We start from the raw sequence: 18,159 nt of genomic DNA, 5'->3' as shown, positions 1-18,159 counted from the left end.
TAGTAGAGCACCAGTACCTACTTGGGACCTCAATTTTGTTTTAGAAAAACTAACACTGCCTCCATTTGAACCAGCCAGCACAGCTGATCTAAAATTCTTGTCAAGGAAAACTGCTCTGCTCCTAGCAATAACTTCAGCCAGAAGAGTCTCAGAGCTACAGGCATTGATGGCTGTGGAACCTTTTCTCATTTTTTATCAGGACAGGGTTTCTCTTAGGACAAACCCAACATTCCTGCCAAAAGTGGTCTCCAATGTGGCCTTAAACCAAACAATTCATTTGCCTACTTTCTACCCAAATCCCCAGAATAAAGGGGAAAGACTTGCACAGGCAGCTACGATTTTACTTGGACAAAACAAAAGCTTTCAGAAAAACTGAGCAACTGTTTGTAGCATATGCTTGCAGGATCACAAGGAAAGCCTCTTACAAAGCAGACAATCTCCAAATGGATAGGACACTGCATCCGCTTCTGTTATGCACAACATGGCAAATCTGTGCCTAAGGGCATTGGGCCTCATTCTACCAGAGTAGCAGCCACTTCAGCAGCTTTCTTCAAAGGAGTACCAACCAAAGACATATTAGAAGCTGCAACCTGGAGCTCAGTGCACACTTTTACCAAGCACTGCCACCTACCTCTCTACTCCAAATCCAGAGCAGGCTTTGCCACTGCAGTTCTGCAGGGCTTGTTAGCCTTGCCAAATCCAGTTTAGACCCAGCCACCCAACCTCAGCTTTGGGATTCTACCCAAGTGTAATGACTGCAACAGTGAAACACGATGAACATAGTACAGTTGTGTACCTACCATAAATGTAGATGTTCGAGTGTATTCACTGTTGCAGTGCAGGTTACCCACCCACCATCCCCCTCTTTGCTGGGACTATTCTGTACTTCTCAACTCTATACAACCTATGTGGTGTATTTGCTTTTAGAAAAAGAAAATATTTTTATTGATATATGCATGGTTGTTTGGCATATTTTTATCTTTTCAGCCTTCCTATCTGGGGGCACCTGACATCTGGGGCAAGAAAAACTGAAGAAAATGGCATTGGTTGCAACTTTTATACCCCTGGCGCACTGACGTCAGGGAAGAGGCGACAGCAACCGATGCCAGACCAAGACTTTGGAACTCGAGCCGACTGCAGGTCGCCTGCCAGCAGAATAACCCAAGTGTAATGACTGCAACAGTGAATACACTCTAACATCTACATTTATGGTAGGTACACAACTGTACTTTGTGGATGATGTTTTCATGGAATGTAGTTTAACTCCTGACACCCTCCCTCCTGTTCCCAGGACTCTCACAAATTTATTTTCAAAAATCCTACTGCCGACCCTGAGATAATCTCCCAAGGGCCTAAAGGAATTAAAGCAACTTCTGCTAAGAATCCCACCCGCTCGGATAGGGATTCCCGAGCACTAGACAGATGGGGTACAAAAGTATACACCTCTGCTACTCTTGCTATTAGAGCACTAAATTGTCAGTTCCGTATGCTAAAATTTCAGCAAAATACCATGGAACTCCTCAAAAAATATATATTTTCCTGCTTGTGCAGAAAATAAAGAGCTGCAAGACTTAATGAATTCTGCAGGTCAAGTAACTAAACACACCTTACACTGTCGTTTTGATGCCCTAAAAGCATCTTGCAGGGCAGCAGTCACCGGTTCTGTCCTTAGAAGGCATGCTTGGCTTAAGGAACAGCCCTTGCCAAACCATGTCAGATCTAAACTATTGGATGCACCCTTGCACAAAGACAATTTATTTGGCACCAAGTCAGAGGAGGTCTTAAAAGATGGAAGAAAAAGCTAAATCTATGCAGATAGTTACGGATTTCCTGCATGTCCAGACACCCAGGTTCAGTAGGCATTTCCCCTCCAAGCGCTGGCCCTTTCCTGCCCCCTTCAAGTCAATTCAGCCCAGACCCGGGGAAGCAGACCCTCCAGACAACAGCCACAGGAAAAGCAGAGATGAAAGCAATGGAGTACTTCCACTTTTAAACCAGGGAGTGCAAAGCCACCCCTCATTTTAAGAACTCACAATGACTCTCCACTTCCACTCCTTCCCTTTGCCCACCTGCACTTGCCCCTGGGAGGAAAATTCACCTTCCACGCAAGCACCTGGGCCACTATTACCAACGACCCCTGGGTCCTCAACATAGTGTCCCAGGGATACAGATTTTATTTCCACACTCTACCAACCCCAAAAGGGTTCCCGGATCTTCCTCCAAACCAGTGGACAGAGGCCAAAAAACAAGTCTTTTCCTGCTCTCTATGAGGGCAATAGAGCACGTTCCTGCAGAACAGATAGGCCAAGGTTTCTACTCCAGGCTCTTCCTGGTACCCAGAAAAGAGGGCACCTGGCGCCCCATTCTCAATCTGTCTATGCTAAACACATTCCTGATGATACCAAAATTCAAAATGCTCACCCTCCAGCAACTACTACCTATGTTCTCCAAGGATGCTTGGGTAGCCACCCTAGACCTAAAAGAGGCATACCTACACATCCCAATCAGGGAATCATGTAGGAAATCTCTATGTTTCAGGACAGGATCTTTGCACTTTCAGTGCTCTGCGCTTCCCTTTGGCTTTTCTACTGCTCCCAGAGTTTTCACAAAATGTCTGGCTCTGGCCATTGCCTTTTGCAGAAATATAATCCGATTTACCCATACTTAGATGACTGCCTTGTTCAGGCAGACAACCAGGAAATGCTGCTCAAGCACCTGGTCTTTGTAAAGACCCTCCTTAACCTGTCTAGGTTACACAATCGACCAAAAGAAATCCAAGCAGGTGCCTACCCAAAGGATAATCTTCCTGGGAGCAAGTCTGGACACAGCATCCCAGATGGCATACCTTACACCAGAGAAACAAATTTTCCTGACAGCCTACTTCTCTCAGCTAGCCACCAGACCCAAGCTAACTGCAAGGAAGATCCTGCAAGCTCTGGGGTTCATGGCTTCTTGCATACTACTCATTCCGTATGACAGACTGCATATGAGGAAACTTCAATGATACCTAAAGAGCCTTTGATGTCAGTATTCTCAAGACCTGGAAACTGTTCTACCTATTAATTCCTTGCCTCAGAAAAGATTTCCTTTGGTGGGCAACAGCATGCTCCCTCAACAAGGGACTGCCTTTCTCCCCACCCCACCCAGACCCTCACCACAGACACATCAGACTATGCTTGGGGTGCACACCTGGATGGCAGGTGCATATAGGGCCAATGGAGCCCACAGCAAATCCCTCTGCACATCAGTCAAAAAGAGATGATGGCTGTCCACCATGCCTTGATAGCTTTCATGCCCCTTCTGTCTCTCCAGGGGCTCTCCTGATTAAAACAAACACCACCATTGTGATGTGGTACATCAACAAGCAGGGAGGGCCTTACTCCTACCCTCTATGCAGGCTGGCCATGACCCTTTGGCACACAGCCTCTGCAATGCAACTACACCTGTTAGCACAATTCCTACCAGGCTCTCTCAACTTTCTGGCAGACCAGTTAAGCAGAAATCTTCTGGCCCCATATGAGTGGCAATTCAACAGAAGTACCTTCACCCTAATAACTCAGAAATGGGGAACTCTGAAGGTCGACCTCTTTGCCTCCCACACCAAGCATCAGCTCATCAGATTCTGCACCAGGGAGCATCACTGCATGGCTTGGAAAGTGGATGCCCTGTCCTTCCCCTGGGTCAGTCTGTCAGTCTATGGCTTTCCTCCCCTACCTCTCGTCCCCAGGGTACTGCTCAAAATAAGGGAGGAAAAACCAAGGACCATTCTTATAGCTCCAGACTGGCCCTGGCAACACTAGTACCCCTTGCTGTGCAGCCTATTTCCGCTGCCTATGTGGCATCTTCCTCAGATTCCAAACCTCCTGACCCAGAGGGAAGGGGAATTCATGCATCCCCAATTGCAGACACTCAATTTGGCAGCTTGGCTTATTCCCTTACCCCAAACCAATCTGCCCACCTCAATAAACAGGTTCTGGATGTTCTCCGTGAGGGCAGATGCCCTAGCACCAGAAAGTCTTATGCTGATAAGTGGAAAAGGTTCTGCACCTGGATCCAGGCTAACGGAGCCAATATGGCACAGCCCTCCCTCCCTCTCATCCTTAGCTGACCTTCTGCAAAGTGGCCTCTCTTTCTACTCTATAAAAATTCATGCCTCTGCTATTTCTGCTCTTTTTCACACTGAGCAGCACCTTTTCTCACACTCTTCGGTCAAACAGTTCCTAAGAGGGGCTAGCTATTTGAGGCCACCCAGAAGGGCACAGACACCAGCTTGGGACCTTAACTTTGTATTGGAAAAGCTCACCCTGCCCCATTTCGAACCAGCTTCCTCTGCAGAGTTAAAATTGGTCTCCTGGAAGGCAGCATTCCATCTGGCCATCACTTCAGCCAGAAGAGTGTCAGAGCTGCAATCACTCATGGCTGTGGAATCTTTCATCAACTTCCATGCAGGCAGGGTATCCCTCAGAACTAACCCATCCTTCATGCCCAAGGTGGTCTCCAGTGTGGCTCTCAGCCAATCCATTCATTTGCCCACCTTTGTTCCTAATTCCCAGAACAAGGGGGAAAGGATTCTTCACTCTCTACATGTGCACAGACAGCTCAGATTCTGTTTAGACAGGACTAAATCTTTCACAAAGTCTGATCAGTTGCTTGTTAGCTTTGCTATAGGGGCAGAAGGCAAAGCCATCTCCAAACAAACCATTTCCGAATGGATAGCACACTGCATCCATTTCTGCTACAAACAGCATGGAAAGCCTCCCCCCAAGGGGGTCAGGACACACTCCACCAGAGCAGCCTCCACCTCTGTAGCTTTCCTCAGAGGAGTCCCCACCAGGGACGTCCTGGAGGCTGCCACCTGGACATCTGTTCACAGCTTTACCATGCATTACCACCTGCCCTCTCTTCTCCAAAAAGGGGGGGGGGCCCCGGGGGGGCCCCCCCCCTTTTTCCTTTTTTTCCCCCTTTTTCCCCCTTTTTGGGGTAACCCCCCAAAAAAAAGAAAAAAAATTTTTTTTTTTTTTTAAAAATTTTTTTTTTTTTTTTCCCCCCCTTTTTTTTTTTTTTTTCCCCTTTTTTTCCTTTTTTTAAAAATTTTCCCCGGGTTTTTCCCCCCCCCCCTTTTTTTTTTTTCCCCCGGGTTTTTTCCCCCCCCTTTTTTTTTTTTTCCTTAAAACCCCAAAATTTTTTCCTTTTTTTTTTTTTAAAGGGGGTTTTTTTTTGCTTTAAAATTTTCCCCTTTTTCCCCCCCTTTTTTTCCCTGGTTTTTTTTTTTGGGTTTTTTTTTTCCGGTTTTTTTAAAAAATTTTCCCCCCCTTTTTTTTCCCAAAAAAAATTTTTTTTTTTTTTTTCTCAGCCCCCTTTCTTTTTTTTTTTTTTTTTTCCCCCAAACCCTTTTTTTTTTTTTTTTTTTTTTTTTTCCCCCCCCTTTTTTCCCGTTTTTTTTTTCCCTTTTTTCCCCCCCCTTTTTTTTTAAAATTTTTTTTTCCCTTTTTTTTTTTTTAAAAAAATTTTTTTTGTATTTTTAAAATTTTTTAAAAAAAAAAAAAAAAATTTTTTTTTTTTTAAATTTTAAAAAATTTTAATTTTTAAAAGGGTTTAAAATTTTTAATTTTTTTAAAATTTTTTTTAAAAAAAAATTTTTTTTTTTTTTTTTTTTTAAAATTAAAAAATTTTTTTTTTTTTTTTTTTTTTTCCCTTATTTTTTTTTTAAAAATTCTTTTTCCCTTTTTTTTTTTTTTCCTTTTTTTTTTCTTTTAAAATTTCCTTTTTTTTACCTTTTTCAAATTTTTTTTTTTTTTTTTTTTTTATATCTTTTTTTTTTCTTTTACACAAATTTTTTTTTTTTTTTATTTTTTTTTTTTTTTTTTTTACTTTCCTTTACCCCCTTTTTTTTTTTTTTTTCCTTTTTTTTTTTTTTTTTTTTCCTTTTTTTTTTTTTTTTTTTTTTTTTTTTTTTTTTTTTTCCTTTTTTTTTTCCCTTTTTTCCCTTTTTCCCCCTTTTTCCTTTTTTTTTTTTTTTTAATTTTTTTTTTTTTTTTTAATTTTTACCAATTTTTTTTCTTTTTTTTTTTTTTTTTTTTTTTTTTTTCCCCCTTTTTTTTTTTTTCTTTTTTTTTTATTTTTAAAAATTTTTTTTAATTTAAAATTTTAAAAAAAGGGTTTTTAAAAAATTTTTTTTTTTTTGTTAATTTTTTATATTTTTTTAAAATAAATTTTTTTTATAAAAAATTTTTTTTGGGAATTTTTTTTCTTTTTTTTTTTTTTTGGGGGGGCTGTTTTTGGGGGGGAAAAAAAAAAAAGGGAAAAAAAAACCCTTTTGGGTTTTTTAAAAAAAGGTTTTTTTTTTGGGAAAAAATGGGAAAAAATTTTGGGGGGAAAAAAAAAAATTTTTTGTAAGGGGGAAAAAAAAAAAAGGGGCCCGGGGAAAAAGGGGCCCCCCAAAAAAAAAAAAATTTTTAAAAAATTTTTAAAATTAAAAATTTTTTCCCCCCCCCAATTAAATTTTTTTTTTAAAAAAGGGGGGTTTTAAATTTTAAAAAAAAAAAAAAGGGGGTTTTTTTTTTTTAAAAAAAAAAAAAAATTTAAAAAAAAGGGGGAAAAAAAAAAAAAATTTTTTAAAAAAACCAAAAGGGGGGGGTTTTGGGGGAAAAAAGGGGAAAAATAAAAAAAAAATCCGAAATTTTGGGAATTGACAAACAATGCGATCCCTTTGATGCTTTTGTAAGCAGCTCCGAACAATGGTTTTTGCTGTAACAGGCAACTGAGTAAATGTCAGGAAAATCCTACTAGGACAGCTGAACTTTATTTGGGGTTAATCAGAGTCTCTCTAATTGATGTATGTACCCAAGAAGACTGAATAACATGTAATTAAATCAAAGGTACTTCAACCAAAGTATTAGTTTAAGAGTTGTGCACACACTTATGCAACGGCAACTTATTACAACACCTTTTATATCCGCCCTATATATATATATGTGTGTGTGTGTATATATATATATATATATATATATAATATATGTGTTGTGTGTGTGTATGTATATATATATATATATATATATATATATATATATATATATATATATGTGTGTGTGTGTGTGTGTGCATATTTATTTTATTTCTTTTTTACATTTGTTTACCGGGATAGTCCAACGGGATACATGTCCATTTTCAGCAGAGGCCCGGGTAGAAAAGCTCCACGTAACAAAACAGAGACAGTAAATACCTAACTTAAGTTTTAAACATAGGAAACCTATCAAAATATTAACATAGGATACAAACCGATAACGTATCAAAATGGGAGGAAGAAACAGAGAAATAGAAAAAGTCCTGTAAGAGGGTGAATAGGAATATGACAGTAAGCATCCTTCAGATCCAAGGACACCAGAAACAAAGGAAACGGGCTTTGAAGACGGAACATCGGAAAGAAACCTAAAGAAAGGTGTTGACCAAGGAGAGATACAGAATAAGCCTCCAACACACCTCCTTTCGAGTAAATCCTTGTCCTACTTAGGAAGGAGGGACAGGCTGAATAGTTGCTTAACCTGTCAGAGACCGAAAACCTCTGAGAAAAAAGGGGGAAGCTGCACTCCAGGAGGTTGGGGAATACCTGAAAAAGAGACTTCCACACCATGAGGCAACTCTGACAGATGGAGAGAACCCAAGAATCTGAAGCGATGAGCTGCCAGTTTAGAAGGCAGAGAGAGCAGAAGGGGCTAAGGGAGCTGGTCATGGTTTTGGGGGGTGTCAAAGAAAGTCAGGCTTATCTGATATTGGAGGCTTCTTGGCTGCAGAAGTCACAGAAGACTTAGCAAGGGCAGATGCCTACCACCCTTTCCTGTCTTTGGTGCCCTGACGAGGCTGCCTAAAGACAAAAGCAGTCCTAGTAGGATAGTTCCTCCGGAACTTAGGAATAGGGACACAAAAATATGTTTAAGGTCCTACAAAGTTTTGCTTTTTTTGTTGAAGAGAGAGCAGCAGCAGTCCCAAAGAGATTATCCAAAGGCACATCCAACAACTTAACCTTAATGTCTTCAGGTAATAAACACAGTCAAAGCGAAGAATAACAACTCGTGACAGACCCAAACACTGCATCTCTAGAACAGGCATCCACAGCATCATAGCTGCACTTGATAGAGTGGCAAGCCACCTGAGAGGTAGAACATAAAGTAGAAAAAAACAGAAGACTTTCCTTCAGAATCGGGGAGGTCAGAAAGAACCTGTTAAGCCTGGGCAATCAAGACCAGAGCGTATCTGGTCATGTGGGTTTGGTACTTAATGGCCAAGGTGGCTGCATTATCCTGATACTCCATAATCCTCTCCATAACCCTACTATCCTTGTCTGAGGGTAGGAGCTTGGTAGATGGAAAAACTTGGATGGCTTGTCAGAGGAAACTGACACCACAGCAGGGTCAGCACAAGTGCACAAACAGGAATTGACTATCTTTGGGAAACTTATAAAACCAGGTTTCTTAGGATCAAAGGGCTGAGAATCAGGAGTCGTAGACGTGGCTGTAAATTTGTCCAACAAAGCAAAAGTTTTAGGCATGTCCACCTGAAAAAGCTTCTAATATCTATTCTAGATGTCAGACACTTGAGAAGAATCCCAATTAAAATATTCCATTATTCTGGCTACTGTGTCCCCAAAAGATAGCTCTTTCAAAAGGGGAATCAGGGCTAATGGATTCCTCTTTATCAGAGCCATAAGCCAAGGGAAAAGGCACATGGGAAGAGTAGGAGAAAGACCTTTTCATCTGACTCTAAATCCCCGTGAAAAATCAGGCTCCCTAGATCTTTTGGAAGGAACAACAGTCCACGGGGGTGTAGGCACAGCAATTGCTTCAGGACACTTCAAAGCTATCAGGGCATTTAACAGGCCCCAAGTAAACTCCTGCTACTTAGGGTGTACAGAAGGATGTTTAGTGTTGTGCTTTTTTCTTGGCAGGGATGTCAGCCTTATCAAACACTGGTTCCGACCCCTGATGAGACTCAGAGTACCCGGAACCTTTTCCCTGACCAGAAGCTGCAGAATCCCTCTACGGCCCTCGCAAGGTAATCATTAGTGGTTCTCTCTCAACATACAAAGCAGATGCCTGCAAAGCTTAAGATGATGTATGAAATGAATGATGTTCTTCGTGTTTCACTGTTGCAGTCATCACACTTGGGTTATCTGCCTGCTGGTAGCCCTCAGTCAGCCCGAATAACAGAGTCTTAGTATTTTTGCATCGGATGACAAGGTCATGGCAGAGGAATCCAAAACCTACACTGGATGGCCTACAGAGCTATCACCTGCTTCTAGAGATGCATCCATTGAAGGCTGGACAGCCAAAGAATCGAGACAACATTTCTCAACCTTCTTGTTTAATGGCAGAACTTCCGTTAATAAATTATGCCATACCACCTTGGGCCAGCTGTTTAAGCCTATGTTTTTTTGAGACAGATGGCTAGGGAACACAACTAGCTTCGAAGGGTCTTGGGCACAAACACATTACAAATACTACAGGAGGCATGCTAGTGGGAAATGCCCATACAAAAAAAAGACAGTGTGATGGTCCTAATGGGGACTCTGCTTCCCACGCTGACATTTTCCCTGCTTTGATGACATGAATTCCAGGTAACCAAAGGAAAACAAGACCAACAACAAAAAGAAGAGTACCTGAATGGGGCACTTATTTGACGGCTGAGTATCCAGAGCAAAGGGTGTTCATATTTGCAAGCGATGATGGTGTTCAGACTGGCAGCAAAGACGTTTTGGGCAACTGCTTCCATATGTCAAGCCTTTAAGTCCCACATCCCGAATGGTTCATAGGTAGGTACTAGGCTATCTGCCCGAGGGCATTTATAAGCCTAGCCAGTGTGTGTCTGCTTTTGTCGCCCCATTGATTTAATAAACTGAGCCTCTGTCAAGAAGAGCCAATGAAATTATCCCAGGGGTATATTTTCTGTTACCCATCCACTCGTCAAGGTTTCTCTTAGAGTGTTAGTGAGGGGCTCTGCCTAATGTAGTTAGGAATTTTGTTCCAAAGCATGGGGAGTCTCTGTGACAGGAATCTATCCCTGCAGCATGTTCTATTTATTGTTGTGGCGAGGTTTAGCTCACTGGAGCGAGTGACTCGCAGTGACTTGGATTTCTTTAGGTGGATCATGTCCATCAATTCTAAGTTGGACATGGCTTTGTAAGTCAGGCAGAGATCACCTCTGAGTAAGCGATATGCGACTGAGTACAGCTGGAGTTTTTCCAGTCGGGCTGCATAGGGCATAAGTTTGAGGCCAGTAATCCTCTTGGTGAGGTACTTTTGTGGTCTTTCCAGCTGTTGGAAGTGTCTTGTGAGGTACATCCCAAATGGGGCATTGTACTCTGATGGGTCTGATGAGTGACGAGTGGAGGGGCTCTATAACCTCTTTATTTCTAGATGCGAACCCTTTAGTAATTAGATGGGCTACATAGGATTTCCTAACTACTTTGGCAATATGATTGTCAAAGGAGAGATTACCATCTACCTGGGTCCCCAGATCTCTTTATTATCTCTTTTGTATTAAGGGGGCTGCCACCTATGTGGTAATTCATGGGTGTTTTGTTTTTCCCAAACGGGATGACTATGCATTTTTTGGCATTTAGCTTGAGACCATGACTTTGACACCAGGTATCCGTCTCAGTAAGGCCCTTTTGGAGAATGTCCGTGTCAGCTGGAGAGTCAGTTATGGCTCCCAGTTTGCAGTCATCAGCGAACTTGGTTAGCCATAGTCCTCTTGTGTTTGCCTGTACTTCTGAGAAGTATATGCCGAACAGTAGGGGTCCTAAGACCGAGCCTTGTGGGACACAACTTGTGACTGGTTTAGAGTCGGACCTGGAGCCTGCTGTTCTTACCGTGTGAGTTCTGTCTGTAAGCCAATTGGCAACCCATCTCGTTACGTAGGGGTTTATGTTCAGGCTGGTGAATTTTTCTATAATTCCAGAGTGGGGAATGGTGTCAAAAGCCTTGGCGAGGTCAAGGTAGGCTGTGTGAACTACCTTCCCATCATCTATGGCCTTGGTGACTGTCTCGAAGAAGTCATCCAGGTTTAGTAGGTATGATCTGCCCTTAACAAAGCCTAACTGGGTCTGGTCAAGTGTTTGGAGGTTCCCAATGTCTTTGTTAACGAGTTCCATGATGATGCACTCCATAGCCTTGCAGACCAGGCTTGTCAGGCTTATGGGGCGATAGTTACCAGTGTCAGTTGTGGCCCCTCCTTTGTGGACCGGAATAACCGTTGCTCTGCGCCATTCTATGGACACGTAGCCTGTGGAGAGGCTGAGGTTGAATAGTGTGTTTAGGTGGGGGTTAGTTCGTTCTGTAGTTCGTGCAAGACGCAGCCTGGGACACCATCTGGCCCCATTGACCCTGTGCTTTGGGTTTTGAAAGGGCTGTTTTCACCTGTGTATCTGTGATTTCCAGGACACTACAGTTTTCCAGTATTGTTGTGGGCCCTTTTGAGGGTGAGAGGGGGGGTGAAGTTTCCACTGAATCTATCTGCCAGGATGTTGGCAATATTAGTGGGTTCAGTGTATTTTGTGCTATTTTGCACTAGCTCAGAGCATATCTGCGAGTTGCCACTTAGATTCTTAACATAGCTAAAGAAGGCTTTGTGGTTATCTTTTGAATCCTTGGCTATTTTTCTTTTGAAGTTAGCCTTGGATGATTTCATGAGGGACCTTAGTTACTTACTGATACTGATCAGGGATGTCTTTCCTTCTTGGGATTTGCTTTTTTCTGAACTAGTTTCCTCCTTTTGTATAGCCTGTTTATGGCAGGGGTCCACCAGACTGGTTTCCTTCTCTTCAGGGAAGTGAGTCTTGGTTTTGCTATGGATGGCACGATCCATGCATCTTTGTAGGTGCTCGAATGCATTTGTAAAGGCTCCTTCATCTTGGACACTGTTATCCTTCAACATGGGGATTGTGAAGCTTACCACCTCTGTCTTAAGTAAGGTGAAGTTTGCTATAGAAAAGTTTTTCACTGTGGTTTCCTTGGTTGGAGGTGGTGGTGTGGTGTGGACATCCAGAGTGATTAGTTTATGGTCTGATCTAACCAGTGACGGGTTGAACTCTGGTGTGGAAAACCTGTCACCCATGTTGGTGACAACCAGGTCCAGTACGTTTTCACCTCTGGTAGGTGAGTTTACCAGCTGATCCAGGGCATTTGATTTGATAAATTCCAGGAAGCGCTGGACCTGGGAGTTTGTACTTGAGTAGTTTTCCCAGTTAACGGTAGGATAATTGAAATCGGGGAGCATACATGGGACGCACGGTGCATACAAGATCCAAAGGCCTCTGTATACTTGCTTGGGCTATCTCCAAGGTCAGGAATACTTCAACAGTGATAGAGAAGGACAACATTAGGTTACTAACTTTCTTTTTATATATATATATATATATATATATCAACAAAACTATAGTACCAATGGAGTCAGGAAGAACTGGAAATGAATCTTCAGTGTAGAATATTTAATAAATCCTTGTAAACCTGTTGCAGCAAAAATCCATGACAGCGAAAAAAACATTTATATCACAACATAAATTAAGCGCTTTCGTCCACTAATGCAGCGTTCACTAATCGAACTTCATCAGAATTATACAATGGATAATTCAAAAATACACTAGATGTGAAATAACGTTCTAAAATTCTAAAGTTCCAGAAAATTGTACTGGTAGGAGAGGGAACTACCACTCCTATCTGATCCATTTGAGAATGCTTCTCACATTAAGATTCCCATTAAGGCCAGGGGCGTGTCAGCCTGAAGTCTAATCTGCCATCTAAGCTCTTTAACTTCAAGTAAAGGATTGCAGTCTCCTTAAGGTAATGACACATAATCAAGTACTAGGAACAAAAATCTGCTGCACTGGGAGCTAGAAAGTGTGTGTCTAGCCAAAGCATTTTTCCAGTCACCTTTCCTTATAGCCTGACGGTGTTCCTTAATGGCGATCACCAAGTTTTCTAATAGTTTTGCCTACATAGATGGCAGAGCATTCATCACACACTCCCAGGTAGACAACGTTAGTGCTATTACAATCAAAAGAATTACTAAACTGCATCAGAAACTTGGGATTGGGAAGTTGGAAACTAGCACCCAAAGCAATAAAAGGGCAGCAAACACATTTGCCACAGTTGTGAATCCCTGTCATTTGAAGAGGGCAACTAAGAAGAGAAGGGGATGTTTTTTCAAAAAGATTCTTCAAAGACCTAGTTCTCTTGTAACTAAAATTAGGGGTGTCACCCAATACCCTGGACAATACATGGCTTCTCGTAATATCCCAATTCTTAGAGAAAATGTTCCTAATGGGTTCTGCATCTAGAGAAATGGGACGGGGAAATCTGGTGAGGTCATCAGCAGGAACCAAAGACTTGGGAATGTAACCAAATTTAAGAATGGGAGGATATTTACTGTATCTAAATGAAGTAACTTCATTCAAAACATCAGAAACCAGATTTTCAGGGTAATGTTTGTCCACAAAAAGTTGTTTCAGAAACTGACTTTCATTAGAAAAAGCATCATCACTCACAATGCGACTAAGACGTACAAACTGCCCCTTGACTATGTTCCTTTTCATAAAGGGAGGATGTTGGCTCGAAAAATCAAGGTAGTTACGAAAAGTGCTGTTCCTATGGATGTTAGAAAATAATCTGTAAGTAAGGGGATCTAAGGCCAGGGTAGTGTCCAAAAAATGTACTACATTCCCTTTTCCAGAGACGGTACAATCCAAAAACTGTATACTCCGGCTCAACTGATCAAGAAAACAATCTAGTTCCATAAGAGACCCTTTCCACAAGAAAAAAATACCGTCAATAAAATGCTTGTAATAACTGATGAACTTGAAACCCTCTAGCTTAGATAAAATGTCAGCTTCCCAAGCACAAAGTACTAGATTGGCATATGCTGGAGCTACCTTAGCTCCCATGGCTACTCCTTGAAGTTGCTGGTATAAGATACCATTAAACGTGAAAAAGTTATTCAAAACCAGCTTAAGCAAAGTGGTGAAAACAATAACTCTGTGAGGGGGAGTAGAAGTATGCCTGACAAGATAATTGGTCACATTTTCCAACCCTTCATGGTGAGGAATGCTGGGGTATAAAGCTACCACATCCAAAGTGACTAGTATGCATTGTCCATCAAGAGGTGGGCACCTGTAGATTTCATCTAAAAATACCCAAGAGTCCTGTAGGTAAAACTGAGAATCTTGAACTAATGGATTAAGGAAAAAATCCAACAAGGCTGAAATAAATTCAGTTTTGATTTTCCCAGACGCCACAATGTGCCTAAGAGGGGGATCTGTAGGGTTTTTATGGGTTTTCGGTATCCCAAAAAATCTGCCCACCTGTGGTGATTTAACTTCCATGTAATCCATTTCCAGCTCAGAAATACTACCTTCCTGATATAGTCTGGCTAAGGTATTATCAATCCTCAAAAAACTGTTGGAAACAAAATCAGGGGAAACTATTTTGTATTTCTCAGTGTCAGCTAATATAGCTTCCATCTTACTGTTATAACATTTAGTTTCCATAATAACATTGCCCGCTCTCTTGTCAGCTTTAAGGATTTTAATGTCAGGATTCACACTAAGGCTATCAACTGCTGCCCTCTCTTCCTTAGTTAAATTATGCCATTTAAAAGGAGTTTTACTGCTTGAAGTAGCTCTTATTTCTCTCTCACAAACCTTTGGAAAAATGTTCAAAGCTGGATTAAGAGGGGGATCAAATGTGCTCTTCGTTTTTAAAGGAGACACTGGACTAACATCTGAATCAGTACTATCACTGTCTGTAGATGTAGAACCAGAATCACAATCAATAGCATCAATAGCCAACCCACCAGAGTTAGCTACAATACTCAAGCTAGTAACTTCATCAGCATCAGTACCATCGATGAAAGCATTAAAATTCTTGTTTTTTATGCCCTGTTTTAAGTTGTTTTCTGCAAAAAAGCTTAAGATCAATTAAAACATTAGTAACAAAAGCCCTTTGTGAGGGAATGAAGTTCAAGCCTTTGCGTAAACAGTTTAAACAGTGTTCATCATGAGTAATGTCTGTAAGATTAAAAATGTTTTGGGTGTGTACAAGGTCAGGAAACGGGTTGTTAGAAGCAGTTAAAAATGTCTCTGTCCTCTTGCTCTGCTTCTGACTCTCACTCTCCCTCTCACTCTGCCTCGACTCCTTCCTCTGGAAAAAATCATAGGACTCTAGACGTGGGGCTGAACAATAAAAAATGATCAGCACTAGTGGAAGCAATGGGATCAACATTGTCTATATGTTTGAACTGTCCATTTTGTGCTGGGAATGTATTTTTAACAGTAAAGTGGTTGGGATTTGTTAAAAGCCTCTCGAAACTAGTGCTTTGTCTCTTAACTGCATGAGAAACTGTAGTAGATTCCTTGAGAGTGTTGTGACTTGAAATCAACTAACTTTGAGGTAACAGTTCACTCTGGGCACAAGAACCATTAACTTTAACAGGAGAACTACCAACTTCATCTCTCTTGTTAGTATTCAAAGGAAATACGATGGGTGCTTCTTTACAATTTCTATTAAACAAATCCTGTGCTTCTTCACAAACATTCACATTCTGTGCCAAATGCGAAGAGTTAATTACATGACCTGAACTAAAAAGTGCATTATTAGCAGTGAAAGGTCTTTTAAACTTAATACCGCTGGTTTTAAGCGGGTAAGCATTATCGTACTTATATTGCTGAATGTCCCTGTAAAGTTTCTTTTTCTTTTTACTAGTCAGGATGGCCACATGTCTAGATAACTTCCCTTCTAAAAATAACCATTCTTTTCTCAGCTGTTGAAAGAACGCACGCCCCAGTACAGCGAAGTTAAGTGCAGTAATATCCCTGCTCAGAGCATGCAGTTTATTTCGATAGTGTCCGATCAGTAACCTAAGCATTTCCAAGCCGGCTGAGTTAAAAACTGAACAAAGGGAAGTGTAAAGATCGCTGTCCTTATTAATGCCAGTGGGGAATCGACTCATCCTAAGGCCTTGAGGTATAACTTTAAGATCTCTACAAGTAGAGAGATATAGAATGTCATACTCGATGCTCTTGTAAACAGTAAGAAGCTTCTCCAATTTAAAAATTAAATGTCTGCAATGACCCGGAGTAATGTGTTTAGGGTCAGTATGCGTGTCCAAATTGGAGTCATTAATACCATCCAAACCAATAAAGGGGTTAGAAATGTTGGAGACAACAGTCTTTTAATGAAGCAAGCTTCAGTAGTGTGATTTTCTGCATGCACAACATTATGTGGATCATTAGGCAGATTAGATGTAGAGTTTTCAATACAACTACTGCTGGGAGTAGCATGGCTTAGTCTATGAAACAAATCCTGTGTTTTTTCAACAGCTGTGTTAAACGATTTCATCGCAGAAGCCAGTTCAAATGGAATGCTGTAGGTGGAAACATCGAATAAGTATTAATGACTCCAGTTAATTAATGACTCTTGAACACTGTTTAAACTGTTTACGCAAAGGCTTGAACTTCATTCCCTCACAAAGGGCTTCTGTTACTAATGTTTTAATTGATCTTAAGCTTTTTTGCAGAAAACTTAACTTAAAACAGGGCATAAAAAACAAGAATTTTAATGCTTTTATTGATGGTACTGATGCTGATGAAGTTACTAGCTTGAGTATTGTAGCTAACTTTGGTGGGTTGGCTATTGTTAGTGATTCTGGTTCTACATCTACAGACAGTGATCGTACTGACTCAGATGTTAGTCCAGTGTCTCCTTTAAAAAGGAAGAGCACATTTGATCCCCCTCTTAATCCAGCTTTGAACATTTTTTCAAAGGTTTGTGAGAGAGAAATAAGAGCTACTCTAAGCAGTAAAACTCCTTTTAAATGGCATAATTTAACTAAGGAAGAGATGGCAGCAGTTGATAGCCTTAGTGTGAATCCTGACATTAAAATCCTTAAAGCTGACAAGGGATCGGGCATTGTTATTATGGAAACTAAATGTTATAACAGTAAGATGGAAGCTATATTAGTATAGTATAGTATTTAGTAGACCACTCTCAAGTCTTATAATGTTTACATCAAGAAATGATATGTTGGAAATTGAGTAATTTAGTGTGAACTTCAGAAACTCAGTCAAATTATTCATATTTGCCACAAAGTCTAATAGACTACTTTCATCACCTCTCCAAATCAAGAAGAGGTCATCCACCTAAGCATACTATAGAGACCTACATGTTGTTGAAAGGTGGCTAGCCCGGAAGAGTAATTCTTCTTCCCAATCCGGACATCACTATATTAGGCGCAGCTATTGGCACAAGGAGTGCCCATAGCTACGCCATCAACCTGTAGGAAGACATCCTCATTAAAAATAAACACATTGTTATACAGAACTGTTTCCAAAAATAGTGCCAACAGGTCAACCATTTCTTCACCCAGAAGTGATTTCCTATTCAAATAGTGCTGCACCATAGTTACCCTTAAATCATTTGGAATAACGGTGAAGAGACTAACCACATCCATGCTTACCATAAAATAAAATTCATCATCACGTAAAGTTTTAGTATAACTATATAAATCTAGTAAAAACTGCTTACTGTCCTTAAGAACCACATTATTGGCATCGACAATAATAGTACTCTATATAAATATAATAAAAATATAATAAATAAATAAATATAATAGTACTCTATATAAATTGAAAAGGGTTCTGTAAGCCAACCTTGACCTGACACTATAGGCCGCAGGGGTGGATTGGTAGCTGATTTATGAATCTTGGGTAAACCTTGAATTACTGGTAAACAAGGATCATTAACCCTAAGGTATTTAAACAAATCTAAGTTAATAATACAACTTTTGACCAGATCATCTAACATATCATAGACTCTGAATACTTTATTGGTCACTTCTTGCATATTGATCTTAATGTAGAAGTTGCCTTCCTCTAACATTAACTTCATATTGTCAAGGTAGCTACTTCGATCCATTAACACAATTGGGCCTCCTTTGTCAGCAGGTCTAACTGTGATCGTTCTATCTTGGCACAAATGCTGTAATGCTACCTTGACAATATGAACAATATAAGATTCATATAATAATAAATAATGAATAATAATAATGTGTGGTAAACTGGTTTATTAAAAAATTTTTTTTTGGTTGTTTTTTTTTTAAATTAGGGGTTTTTTT

At 40.4% G+C, this 18,159-nt stretch overlaps 1 protein-coding gene across 1 annotated transcript in view; it reads left to right on the top strand.

The window, feature by feature from the left end:
* USP7 (ubiquitin specific peptidase 7) overlaps window positions 1–18,159 on the top strand; it is a 3,814,244-nt gene that overhangs the window by 2,170,682 nt on the left and 1,625,403 nt on the right. The window contains 1 exon segment of the mRNA XM_044088895.1: window positions 7,634–7,730. Coding sequence (XP_043944830.1) covers window positions 7,634–7,730 — 97 coding nt within the window.

This window comes from Protopterus annectens, chromosome 12.part0 (assembly GCF_019279795.1).
Source record: "Protopterus annectens isolate FY-2018-M chromosome 12.part0, PAN1.0, whole genome shotgun sequence".
Lineage (NCBI taxonomy): Eukaryota > Metazoa > Chordata > Ceratodontiformes > Protopteridae > Protopterus > Protopterus annectens.
This window is presented reverse-complemented; position numbering and strand designations above follow the sequence as displayed.